Below are 13840 nucleotides of genomic sequence, written 5' to 3' on the forward strand. Positions count from 1 at the left end.
CGCCTCCTGAAAAAAAGGCGGACAAGACCCAATTTCATCCATGACAAGAAGGGAGCAGAACTGACTGAGTATTGCCAAATGACGTAAAACATAATTTAAAATTTCTTAAATAAATATAAAAGTTATTCCTAAAGAAGCCATAGGCATGTCAACAATATAGGTTGTAACTGGCGCTCAACAGCTAAAGTACCATTGAAAAAACTAAAATGCCATAGCAACTTCAGCAATAGGCATGATACATTGCAAACATTATTGTTTTATCTTTTCTTAAATTAAATGTACACCACAATGAACTTAAAAAATGCTATTGGTGCAGTAACGAGAAGACGTCTCAGGTGTTATGGGGAACAGGACCATGCATAGAAAGCTGTGTCTGTATATTCGTTGTAAAACAGGTCTATAAAGTGTAAAGCAGGTAACACAGTTGATACAAGAAACCAACCCTATACGAGATGCCAAGTGATGTAACACGACTGGCTCCAGTTTCAACAGCAATGGATATTCAAGCAAGTCCATCCAGTGCAGGTAAGAGATGAGCTTCACTGCAGTAATACTGAAGTTGCCTTTTTCAGCACTTAGCACAGTGAGGTGGGGGAGAGGGAGGGAGAAATGCTCCAAGAAAGGGCAAGTGGACGCTGTCAACACCAGTCTTCTGCCCGCTCCACGTGTCTGCTCGTCGGTCGGGAAGATGGCAGCCAGAGCTTGGCTCTCAGTGGGCAAGGGGCATGTTCCTCCTCAAAACCATTCCCAGGAGCTTCGGGTGAGGACGTGCTGATCTGCCGCCGTCTTAAGGCGCTGCACATCCCGCAGGATGGGCACCCCAGCTGGGGATGCAGGCGGGCTCGGGGGCTGCAGCCGCTGTGGTGCTCGGGACCTCTTTGGGTGAAGTTCCACAACTGTTTCCTGCCAACTGCTTCACATACGTGTTGGAAAAGGACATGGCTCTAAGTTTCAGGAATCACAGTAGTGCGCAGTGGGTACAGCAGGGAGCAAACACTTGTGAAACTCCTACAGAAGCAGCTCCCAGCCCTTTCTTAAAGCACTTTTTTTGTTTGCATTCAGGGAAACCGACTGCAGGCTTATTTGATCCAATTTTCTCTTTGCACCATACACATATAAAACATTACAACTCTGTATAAAAGTACAAGTGGTTCTTGTACATCTGAATTATGCAGGAACTATGTGAGCAAATCCTATCAAAATAGCTATTTTTTGTGTGTGTATAAACAGCATTTGTTTTTAGAAAAAACAATATCATAAACTGCAGAATCTGTACAAAAATAGAAAATAAATTTGGGCAGCAGTTTCTAAACAGCCATGTAAATGCAACACTTAAAGAGGAGCAGGTTAATGCCTCCAAAAGGCTGAATTGCTAAGTCAACCTATACAGGGCTAAAATGGTACTGAGATTATCTAAATAATAAAATTTTTTACCTCTCGCAATAAAACTTATAGAAAAAATAGACAAATATGCACATGCAATTTACAGCTTTCCCCAACATAATCCTTGTGCTTAGCTCTTACCATTTTTTTTCTTTTTTTTTTTTTTCTTTTTGTAATAACATAACATTGTCTACAATACATATTCTTTCCTATAACCAGGATATTCGGTCTTCCTTGAGGAACCACTTTAAAAAAAATACATTAGAAGTGGTCATACATGGATGAAGGCACTCCAACTCTGCTTGAAGCAAAAACTAGTGTGATCCTTTTCTTTTCAAAAAAGGCAAGCAAGGACGCATGCACAGTGCTGTGAATCGGGGGTGGGAGGGACTATGGAAATACTACTGAGTGTATATACTGGTACTTAAAATTATTTAAAAAAAAAAAAAGTTGCTAGATGTCTGTATTTTAAGACCCAACAAGCACCTCCATGATGTGATCCAGTTCTGTGAGGTCCATTTTGAAAGGCTGATTTGGAGTTACTGGTTGACTGCTGTATGGAGCAAGAGTTTTGAGGAGCTCATCTGCTGAGACAGGAGCCATTTTTGAGGCAGCCCCCGTGGCAGACGTGCAGGGGTCAAAATCATACATGGACGTGTCAATGTCAGCGAACAGAATGTCATCCAGGGTCAAGTCTGTGAGGAAACCTGTGGAAGTTGTTATCTCGAAGTTGCCGGGTAGCGAATCCATGAGTTTCGATTCGGCTGTTCTGCTCTCCGAGAGGCCCTCGGGCTTTGGAACGCTGGACTCGCTGGGATGGTCCTTAGGGTCGTCGGCTGCTGTTTCGGCTGCTACTGCCTCTGCGGAGGTAGGTGCTGGACAAAGCTCCTCGATTTCGTCCAAGGCTGAGGAGAAGCTGTCCTTTACTGGTTGGAGAGCAGGAGGTGGTGGTTTCGTCGGACCATCGTGCTGGACAGTCGGGGAAGTGCAAAAAGTGTCGTCCTCGAGCAAAGAGGCCGGGGTGAGGCAGGACTCCAGGGGCGTAGTGCTTACGAAGTCGGCGGGGAGGAGGGGCTGGGCGGCCAGGTGGCTGAACGCCGGCTGGGCCTCGCGGAAGTTGTCGCCCAGCGGGTCGGCGGGCTGCGAAGCGGTCATGAACATGGGCCTCAAGCTGCCTTCTTGCTTGAGTTCTTCCTGGATTCGCCTCAACATGTTGTTAATTAAAACTGTCTTTTGCAAGCTTGGCTCGGTTAATGGCCTGTGGTTATAAAGTTTCATAAGGGAAATGTTGAAGATAGTCTGACGCTGTAAGGTGTAAGACACCTTAGAGGGACCGTCAGTAGGAGACACCACTTTGCCTTCCAACCCATCTTCATGCTCGTCAAACTTGCGCTTTCCTCCTTTCCCCAACATATATCTGAAAGGGAAAAGTAGAGATCGATGAAGCCAGTGAGCCTGAAGCCTGTTCTTCCCACCAGAAGCACCGCTCCAGCCCACTGACTCCCTTGCACATGTGCTGTGGACAGATCAGCTGCTTGGTCCCCTCCTCACTTCCCTGTAACAGTCACCAGTGGAAATCTGTCCACATAAATAACTTGTTTGTGGCCACAGCAGCGTGATGAGGAAGCAGAAGCTACCTTAACACAGTGCTCTGGTCCAACATGTTTAAGCACGGCTACACTGGTAAATTCCAAGCAGGAATTCAAACAGCACCTACAAAATTCAAGCCCTTGCGCGCTTGGCAGCAGATTCACCTCCTGCGTATGTTAAACCTATAGTCCCCAAATATCTGCACATAGTAACACATACTATATTGAATGTTCTTTTACATTTCCTGACTGATGCGGTGCTGTGCCTGGGAATACAAACATAATACACCAAGGGCCTTACAGTGACTTTCCCTTTTTATTCAAAAGTGTGTTTATGGGGGAAAGGGGAGCGAGGCTCAAGCAGTCGTAAACTGAGAGAAGCCTCCACAGTGAAGTCAGACACCAAGATATATGCATATCTGACCTCGTGGGTTAATTTAACTGATCACATAAGGACTAAACCACCAGAGTAGGAAATGCAGTTATTGCACTCAGAATTAGATAAATTACAGATGAAAAAGATCTGTCAGGTCTTTCAGTCTAATCCCCAAGTACACTCTGCTGCTGCAGCCAGGGCCTTCAGTCCTGACAGTGCCTGGGTCCCACTCTGGGGAAGGGCCATCTGCCTCAGGAAGTTTCTAAGGAGTTTTGCTGTCTGCTGAAGCCACTGAGCACGCCCCTCCAGAAACCGAGCCCCAGGGAGCAGCCCTAGTCCCAGGCTCTGGGCCCAGGTGGGAGCACAGGCCTTGCCTGCTCCCGGCACTGGGGGGATGCACTGCATCCCCACCAGCTCTGCCTGAGGGCTGGGGTGGGCTGTGCTCTCACCCCCTGCTCTGCTGGGTATGGGAAGCATTTTCACACGGGAGTGTTTGAAATCATCTCCTCAGCTTCTGCCTGGGCAAAGCAACGCCGGCAACCTTTGCTTCCTCTGGTAAGACTTCAAGGAGCTCACCAACCACAGACAATAGCTTTTGCACCAGAGCAAGGATGCACTGCTTCAGATGCACCAGTTGTCTTCACTTCTCCCCCATCGAAGCCTGTACCCCACACAGGACTACAGCCACGCCAGGTTTCATGTGAGAACAAAAGACTGCCGTACAGCTTTCTAAAGAACAAAAATCCGCATAAATGCATCTGCTTTTCTCCTGGTCAGATGGCAGATTTTGAAGAAGGAAACAAAGGGAATTTTACCAAACTTGCCCTGCATCATAAATAATTTCTGAGCTAAGAGTAAGTAGGGCATTTCAATCCCCAGTGCTGTCTCTTCCAGGATGTTTCAGAGCGCCTGGAAACGCTCATCTACAACAGCACAGTCCCAGCCTCATTTTGTCACCATTATTTTAGTGACATGCAGATCCCCCCAAACACAGAGGAATGAAGGAATCGCTGTGCTGTGACAGAGGCACGACCTAACATTATGCTTCTGCACATGGAGGGTATTAGAGTCAGAAACCCTCTGTCCTACACCACCACCCATCTTCAGTGTGTAGCCAGGTTTTGGTTTGTTGAAATACCATGATTACTTGGGTGAAACAGCATGGTCCCTGTGACTGGCCCTTCTTTCAGTGCTTGTGAGATGGCTGGTTGCCTCTGACTCTCTCCCTCACTACCTGCATGCACCCAGTTTACCAGAAAAGCTGTTTTATCACATCTAAATCAAAATTCGAAGGAGCAGAGGTTGTTACTACACTTCACTTGCCTGTCCATGGGGCTGCATCAAATCAGCTGAGGAAAAGTCCTACCAGGGGCAGGATTGCAGGTGTTGCAGAGCAGCACCCCACACTTGGCCTGCTTCCACATCTCAGGGCAAACATTTGGCTTTCCCTCCATTTTCCTGAGGTGCTGGAGCACTAACCCAGCTGCCCTTTCTGTAGGATCACAGAAAGCCCCCTGTTCATCCCTCCCTCCATTTCACAAAACACTAATAAAATGGCATGAAGGCTTCTGCCTTGTTGTTTGTGGTTTTTTTTTTTTAAAAAAAAAAAGGTGGAAGAAGCTTTCCAGCCCCAGCTACCCAGGGGGAAGTTGCAACAGGCATATAAATAGATTTTTTAACCCCAAACCTGACTGCTCTCATTCAAGCTTTTTCAATGCAGCTATCGTCTAGGAGACAAAACTTGCCTTCCTTATTTGAGTACAATTCCTGTTTCTCCCAATGGGATCCACGCCTGTGAAATGAGTGCACCAGGTGGGTCTAACACCCATTTGATCATCATGCACTGGCCTGCAGTAGCTAAGGACTTGCAAACATCCCCAGGAATGTCTGAAAAACATTTAAAGGCAAAGAGCCCTTCTGAAGCAGGAGAGGGGGCAAAAGAAGTCAGGATTTCAATGCAAAAAGAAAAGAGCTTCAGGAAGCGTTTGCTGGATGTTAAATCCAAAATCAGATTGGGTGAAGTGAGCCTCCTCTGGTTAAAAATAAGTCCCAAATCCAGATCATTTTCTAGCATATTATGCAATTAAAAAAAGAAAGGCAGAGGGGGGAGGGAGCAAGCTGAGCAGAGCTGAGGAACGGGTAGGCTGCCATCCAAGCTCCTTGGCCAGCTACCAGCAATCCCCGCGCCTGGAATCTCGGGTGAAAAAAACTCTGAAATTTAGCACTACTGCCGAAGTCTGGTTTTTCTCTGCTCCCTAGTGTCATTTCCATGGACTACTCCAGAGCTGTGCACGTGGGGTTGGGGTGCAGGGCAGGGGTGTGGCGGGGGGGGGAGGGTTGCTTTGCTGTTCAGATGTTCACAACAGACACTTCCTCCCGCTTTGGACAGACAGAGCAAAAAACAGAGGACTGGGCTAGGAAGAATCAAAACCCCTGCCCAGGTCCAGAACAGTTTCAAAGCAGTGACGGGTTAGGAGGAGAGCTAGCAGCTTTCCATCCCTTCCTACTACCTACTCTCCCTGAAAAAAGACAGACTCAGACTCTGTCCTAAAGACATACCAATGCTCCTTCCGCAATGCTCTATTTAAAGGAGAAATTTTTAAATGGCTTGGGGACTACTAGAGTTCTGAAGTTTGTCAGGCTCTGCCAGGAATGTATAAAAATATTCCCTGCACAGAGTAAACCTTTTTCCCCGTGATAAAGAAAGCAGAGCCTTTGGGTGGCCACACTCCCTTCCCTGCGCTCAGTTATTAATTGTTATTGCCAGGGAACATCAGCACACATGTCCCAGTGAACCCAACTGAGCCCACTTGCTTCCAAGACTGAGGGGCTGCTAGTTAATACATTTTGCAAGCTGATCAGTAAGAGCTACAGGATTATCATAGTAAACACAATGATAACCTCACTACATCATTTTCCAGGAAGCTTAGAAATGATTCAAGATTTCCTGTATGTATGACTGTCAAGCTTTCACATCTCACTCGATCTTCATGTAGCTTAGTTCGGAACTTGTCCTTTTAAAAGATTAAATAGATCGGGCAACTCCCCACTTCACCTAGCAACTTGTCAGCACAGCTTTCAGTTTCCTTTTCCCCAGTAATGCTCCCTGAAGTAGGCTTAACCATCCAAGCAGCAAAGCAGGACACCAGCCTAAGCAAGGGGGTTTTATTCCCCCAAACAGTGGGCTCAAATGAGCACCACCACACTCTCAGCTGTATCAAGTTTTATTTTATTCCCTTCTCCTCTGGCACACAAATAAGAATTGTAAAAACGTTTTCCTCCAGTTTCCATAAATCACTTTATTCTTTCTAAGCGAAGCAAGGCAGCAGTATCTTTTTAGACCAACTGTTAAGAGTTGGTAAAAGCAGACATGCTTTCAGGCTTGCAAGCCTTTCTCTGGATCTCCATAAAGGGATTGTATCGTTTCAGACCACCAGAGCTTAAGACAATATTGCCTGTTTTTGGAACCATCTCTTCCCACTTTCAACTAAAAGTTTCACACCTCCATGAAAGAGATCAGTGTTGTATGCCCTAAGATACTGAACATCATAAAAAAATTTTAAAGAAAGCTGTACAATGCCAGTATTTGATCTGGTTCAGTTCATCTCAAAAACTTTGCTCCTAGCCTTCCAGCAAAACTCCTGCTGGGAAAATAAAACAGCCAAACCTACAGATCGGGTCAGCCAAAGATCGGCACAAAATGGGATATACCCGCACTCTCCCAAGTGTCAGAAGACAGAGTTGCCCACCAAGTCAGATGTCCGTAACAAGGACAGCCAGACAACTGCAGCCCACCAAAACACAATACGTGGGACAGGCAGCCACAAAGGGTCATATCCATGGAGGGTCTTTCATGGATCTATTCTGGCTGAGCAAGCAATCCCAGCCAGATGTATTTCTGCTGCGTTTCCATCCGTCTGCCAGCAAGCAATTTTGGGGCCAAGCATTAAGAGTTGAGATGGGATGTCGCCTTGTTGTTGTTTTAATAAAGGGTGTTGCAGGGTTTTGTCATGCAAGTCAGTTTTCAATGTTACTTTGGGTACGTGGAACTAGAAAGCTGAAGAAAGGCAAGAGAAGAACTGCATTTATCCAGGGATTGGGGTGCAGGGGAGTTTCTTGGAGATCTTCCCAATATTCTCCACCAGTCAGCTCCAGCTCTGGAAGACCCATACCCAAAAGCTCAACCACTGTTACTGAGAAAGATTCAACTTGCTTTTTTGCCCATTTAGGGCGACTGCACACGCCTCAAAGCCAGAAAAACCCTAGCATTGTTTGGGAGTTGGCTTTTCTTAACTGAAAAACAAAAGTAATCTATATTTTTTTTTCATTTGAATGTCATTTAGCTTCCTTTTATTGGCTCTGCATGCTCTTCAGACAGAGCTGGAAAAAAATACAGTTGAGGCTCAGTAGAAGAGATAATCAGCCTGGAGTGGGTGGTTCTCTGGAGTCAACCATCATCGATTAAACACAGAAAAGCTTGGGCAATGCCTGACTATGTCTCTGAGCCCACTTAGTGATGAATCCTTTGCCCTTTGCCTTTAACTGTTGGGAGTTGGCATAGGGAAGCAATGCATATATAAAAATGGAGGAGAGTAAGTGATTTGGTTATCTCACCAATAATAAAAATACCCTTTAACGTTAATTCTCAAAGGCTTTTAACAGTTTAGTTTTAAATGTCTCTCAAGACTGATTTCTTGGAAATCAATTCCACAACCCACTAGTCCCTCCCTGCTCATCAAGGCAGACAGGAAGGAAAAAAAAAAAAGAGGAACCAAACACCAAGAGGGACAGCAGAAAAGAATCTTTAAGAAGTCTCGTTTCCACTCACACATTTACACAACCCGTGTATCAGTCCGTGTAGAGAATGAACAGCTTAATACAGCAAGGTTCACTTTTGGAACAAACACCACATTGCTCAAAAAGGTAAAAACATCAAACCCCAGAGTCCACAAGCAACCATTCCTCCCCACGCAGCCAAAGGAGACACCAGCAGCGGGGAGTTGGGCAAAAAGTGGAATTTAAAGAAGGACCAGTTACCTTCTGAAATCCTGGGTAATTAAAAAAATGGGAGGGGGAGGGAAGAGAAAAAAAAAAAAAAAGGCAACTTGGGGGAATTAAAACACTACTTCACACGTGCAAGTGCGCAGAAAAAAAAAACAACACAAAAACCCAAAAAAAACCTCCCCAAACTGCAAAGGGAGTATTGAGTTTGCCCATTTCATTCCCAAAACAAAGTTTCCCAAACCTCAGGTGTAAATGAACCTCACCAGGTTTTCTTGGAGACTCTTATCTAGTAAATCACACAAGTGCTTTCTGTGTCAGTTCTGGCACATGCAGCATTATTTTCCTCTCCTCCATCCCTCACTCCTCATCCTTGAGGGTTGCATTGGCTGTATCCTGGCCCAACGGTAGTCAATGACTGTTTTGTTACTGACTTCATCAGGATCAGGATTTGGCATAGATAACTGCAGGACCAAAATAAAAAGGCCTTTTGTGCCAACTGGGTTCAACTGGTAAGACGAGGGCTAGATCCTCTGAGCTAGCAGAGGCCGGCTGAGCTGCTGCAAGGCATTTCAGGGCTGCTAGATCCAGCCTGAGGGACCACTTGAACTTGTAACCAGTCCCCACAACTTCAAAGCACCTGCCCCCTAGAGCTAGAGGGAGGCAAACAGGTAAAACTCTCTCTCCCATTCTCCATTTCCATATCCACAAAGTCATGATAAGAGAGGGTGAGCAGCCATATCTTGGGAAGACCCCCCCGCAGGGACACGACCGCAGGATCACCCACCACAGAATTATGGTCCTTGGATTAGAGAATCCTGGCAAAGCAGAGCAAACCTGCCCCAGCAGCTGGGAGCCAGCCCGCCTCCAAGAGCACAGGCATCCTCCTCCCATTGGAAGCTGGAAAGGAAGGAAAACAGCAGAGGGGAACGCCAGGATAAATCTGGCACCCTCTCCCAGCCTCGCTAAAAACAAGGAAGAAAGCCGAATAGCCCAGGTGTTGAGGTTTAACTCCAGGACTGGAGCAAATAAGCAACAGAGACTTTCAGAGGTGACAGTCACTGTGTGATGAAAATCACCCCTCCTTGAAGACTTCATCTGTTGACACCAGGGTCCTGAAATCCTGGCACAGCAGCATCCCTGGGAGCTAGTACAGCGTGTACCATGCAGTAACGCACGGCTACGTTCAATATGCTGCAGCTGGCTCACAATTTGTGCACTGACGGGTGGTGTGGGTTTTTTTTGTTTGTTTTATTGGTTTTGGTTTTGTTTTTGTTTGCAAGGCTGCTTCTCGGGATGTGATGCAGATTTTACTTGTCTGAGTGTACTGCGTCCACGCTGCCTGGCTAGAGCGGACTCCTGACGACTGCTGCCTGCTAAGAATTGGGTCTCGTGTCACACATCAGTTAGAAAACAAAACCCCTAAACCTAGACAAGAGGTACAGGGAATAGAGCTCTGCTGGGGTTTCTGTCCTTGCCAGATCCAGTGCTCAGACATTCCCCATTTATGAGGTTTGTTTTCTCTGACACTTAAAACATCTTACGTTAATTCTGGCTATTTGGGGGTTTTTTGTAATTATTATTTTTTTTGTTTCAACTGTTTGGGTGTTTAATTATTATTTTTAAATTTTTGTTTCAACTGAGTGAGCTTTAATAAACACTTACAAAACTCTCCTTTAAAGCTATATCAAAAACTTGGCCTCCCAGGTAGCTTTGTACTTCCAGAGAGTACAGGGGATTGTTCTTCTGTTTGCAAGACTCTGCTGCAAGGCTGTCACTGCCAGCAATAACTAAGTGGCAGGTATTTTGCACACGTATTTTATAGGGACCTAACTCCTCTGGTAGATGGGTGAACCTCAGCTCTTCCAGAAGCAACAGAGAGGCAAGCAAAGCTGCTCAGCACCCCAGCAGGATGAACCCCCTCCTGTATTTAACAAGAAAGGCAGTCCCCTCCCTATAGAAATGCAGCCTTAGCCCCTCACTTTGGGCACTCATGAGACTAGGGGGAGAGCAATTGGCAAGATGAGTGAGAATGGTCTTTTCTAGTCTCAAATTAAAATTGAAACAAGAAGGAAAACCACAGTGGGTGATTTTCAGAGGCTACTCTCTGCAGAAATTAGCTAGGGACTGCACAAGGAAACCTCTCAGCACACAGGAGACAGGACATCAGAGGAAGCTCAGCCTCTCATTCGAGGAGCATCTGAAGTCAGGCAGCTCTCATGGGGCTTGACTTTGGTACTCAGAGCCTGGAGCCCCCAGGTCCCCGAAGGAGAGTCCATGTTAATCACAAAGTAAGGTGAAGCCTTCCCTAGCAAATAAGCAATGCAATTATAAAGCCAGTCAATAGTGTAACGCCAGCCAACGTGTTCCAGTGATATTTTGAAACTGTAATCTGATCCTACTGTTTCCATCCTCGTGCCTTGCCTGCTCTCCCTTGTTGCATACTGTACTATTTGAGGCCCAGAGGGCAAAGCAAGCTCTTGCTGTTTGTTAATGATCAGAAACTGCATTTTGAGTGAGAGCTCTACGTGTGCCGCCCACACTACTTTCTTGATAGTTTCTTAAACTTGGAGCCCATCAAAGCCCTGCTCGAAGGCTCTCTGAAAAACAAAAGCAGGCAGAAGAACCAAAAACACAGCTACAAACTCCACTTCTGCCTTCAGTTTCCAGCTCCTTTTTGCCATGCTAAAAAAAGGCAAAGCCGCAGTCTAAGGCAATCTCTGACTCTGTAGTGTGTTAAGTCTTGCAGGAAACATGTGCTTCTATTAAATTGGAAACAGTTTCTAATGCTGTCAGTTTGCTAAATGTAACATGTCCCCTTGGAAGAAGGGGAGCAGTTTTAATGTTTTTGACTAACTGCACACACCAGAGTATGTCTGATAAAGCTAGAATGGACTCCAATAAATATAGCTTAGAATAAATTACTGCCTCATTAAGTAATCGTTTGGAGAAAGGAGAGCAGGTTTTCTAGATTATAGCCGTGTTATTAAGGGTGTTTATAATATTAGGAATTCTATCAGGGTAGCAGAACGTAATGCAAGTTTAAATCAGACGAGCCTTTGTTAGCTCGTTAAACCATTAAAGACTACCCTGGCAGAAACAGAAGGTGAACAAGACCATGCAGGTTCTGAGCATGGAAAGCTAGCTAGGTGTACTTCAAACCAGCTGCCAGGCTGGAGTCAAGAGCAGAAGGTCTAAGCAACTCTTGACAACTTCTTTTCAGTACAAAGCAAGAGGGGGAATACAGCTTTAACATACCAGGGCCAGAAAACTTTTATTCAAAATAGGTTTTATTCATGTACAGGAAGGCAGTCATCTTTACTGGAAAAAAAGAACAGGTTCGGACTGCCCAGCAGAAGTGATTTCTCTCTCAAATGTCTCACACAGCCAAAATGTCAATTCTCACATGTTCTGCTTCAGACAGGACTTCCCATCAGCATCCTCACAACAGTGCCCAGCAGATGCAAACAAGACCCCAGTCTGTCCTTTTTTGGTCTTGTCCTTAACTGGAAGCTTCATGAAACAAGTTTTCTATAATTGCTAATGCTGCCTCAGCCCTTCGCAGCCCCGGTGCAGATGCAGCCCCGCTGACCACCGACCTCTGCTTTGAGTCAGACCAGGGTGGAGGATTCCCCCCTTCCCACTACCAGGAGCTGTTTTGTCAGGGTTAGGCACTGCAGGAAGGGGAACTTTCATCAAGATGGCAAAGCTGCCCTCTCCTTGGGTCACCTCAGCATTAACTTCTCTTCACATCCTTCCCCAGGACAGCTACATGCACCGTGTATTCACAACACCACTCGTGCCACCATGGAGCAGCCTCCTCACCAGGGATCAGCTTGGCTGAGACTCAGTGCTCCACAGAGCCATCCCAAAGAGCTGGGCTGAGATTTTTTTTCTGAAATTCGGGTCTCCACGTGGCAGCATTAAGGAAGCAGCCAGGACTACCAAGCATGAATAAACTTATACTGTGCTGGGTATACACAGGCTGAGCAACACCATTGCCAATATCAAAGACTCAAGGACTAGGAGCTGCATTACACACCTGGACATTAGTAGTAGGAAATCAGAGCTGCAGTAAATAAAACCAGGCACAGCACTAGGCCAGATCCTCTGACTTTACTACATGATTAGCTGATTATTCAGCAGACTCTGCTTGTTGTCACCAGAAAAATATGCGAGGGCTTCTACACACAAGCCTCCCCAGGATCAGCCAAGAAGCTCCCCCTGCTCCACATCACGGTGTCTTTCCACAAGAAGTCTGGCACTCGGGGCCTCCTTGCACGGAAGCAGTAGATGCCAATCCACAAACAGGACCAGGGTACGATGAAATCTCTGTGCCAATGGGCAAGGAGCCACGCCGGAGCCGGTGCACAGGGCTCCGTGCTGGGAGAACCAGAGCCATAATCTCTTCAAGCAGTGGAGCAGCAGCAATTAAGATGGCTGTGTACTGCTTCAGGGCCCAGTTCAGCCCGGGGCTGACTGCTTTCCATCTCTTCCCACTACAGAGCCAGCAGGCATTGCTGTGGCTAAAGTGCTGGCTAAAAAGAGCACCTTACTTGTAGATTAAATTCAAAACAATCGGAAAGAGCGCACAGGGCCACCAGAAAGCGGCACTGGCTGGCAGACACACACACTCCCCTTTCACTGCTAAAATTCCATGCCTGTAATGACAAGATGCTACTGGTCAGACTCTAAGGGAGAATGATGAAATAGCAAGACCGGCTATACATCCCTCCTCCCCTGCAACGTCACTCTGAACAATAGATTACAGCAACATTGTGTTAGACTGTACAAGACAACTCTATTGGCACACGCACGTCATGCTCTAGCTGGTATTTTTAGTGTATGTAGGGACTGGGTACTTGAGACCCAGCTTCACGGGATGTGTATAATTTCTACAAAGGTTAATGAGGATTGTACGAGCATCCAAGAGAGACGAGACTCCTTTGTGTATAATAAGAGAGAGTTTGCCACACGTATGTATAATGACTTGGATTGAGTCTTTGCTTTCAACCGTATCGCAGCATTTTTTCCCCAAAGATACCTTGTTTTTCCCCCTTGTTGTAGACCCTTAATAAACACATGGGGGGGAAAAAAATACCCACACTGCTGTGGAAAGAACTGAATGGTTTGCCAAAAAGTAGGTTATTGCTCTGAAAACAGTGTTGAATAAATTATCACAGTCAAAGTGAAAAGCCACGAATGGCAGGGGGGGAAGGAGAGGAAAAAAACAACAACCTCTAAATAAATATATACTGCAAAATGCAACATACATCCTAGCAATGACAAGTCATTTTAGTTTCTGGCCTGCAGGTTTTATTTGCTAACCAGTTTCTCGCCACTGAATTAAAACAGGAGAAAAAGAAGGTGTTTCCTTGGCATTTTTTAAAGCAGCTATGCAGCATATGAGTTGTTCTCAACATTTTTGCTTAAATGAAATGAACACAGCCCGGCAAACAAGTATATTCTGTGAAAAAGCAAGCACTCGCCC

At 45.9% G+C, this 13840-nt stretch overlaps 1 protein-coding gene across 1 annotated transcript; it reads right to left on the reverse strand.

The window, feature by feature from the left end:
* Positions 1-886: 886 nt before the first annotated feature.
* Positions 887-2826, reverse strand: SERTAD2 (SERTA domain containing 2). Its single transcript, XM_009993441.1, has one exon. It carries the CDS (start codon positions 2794-2796, stop codon positions 1852-1854), a length of 945 nt encoding a protein of 314 aa, XP_009991743.1. The 5' UTR covers positions 2797-2826; the 3' UTR covers positions 887-1851.
* Positions 2827-13840: the final 11014 nt, after the last annotated feature.

The sequence above is a fragment of the Chaetura pelagica genome, unplaced genomic scaffold (genome assembly GCF_000747805.2).
Source record: "Chaetura pelagica isolate M959 unplaced genomic scaffold, ChaPel_1.0 scaffold472, whole genome shotgun sequence".
NCBI classification, from domain to species: Eukaryota; Metazoa; Chordata; class Aves; order Apodiformes; family Apodidae; genus Chaetura; species Chaetura pelagica.

Bases quoted from the DNA above. Each gene is read 5' to 3' on its own strand.
- SERTAD2 (XM_009993441.1), bottom strand. From the start codon at position 2,796: ATGTTGGGGAAAGGAGGAAAGCGCAAGTTTGACGAGCATGAAGATGGG.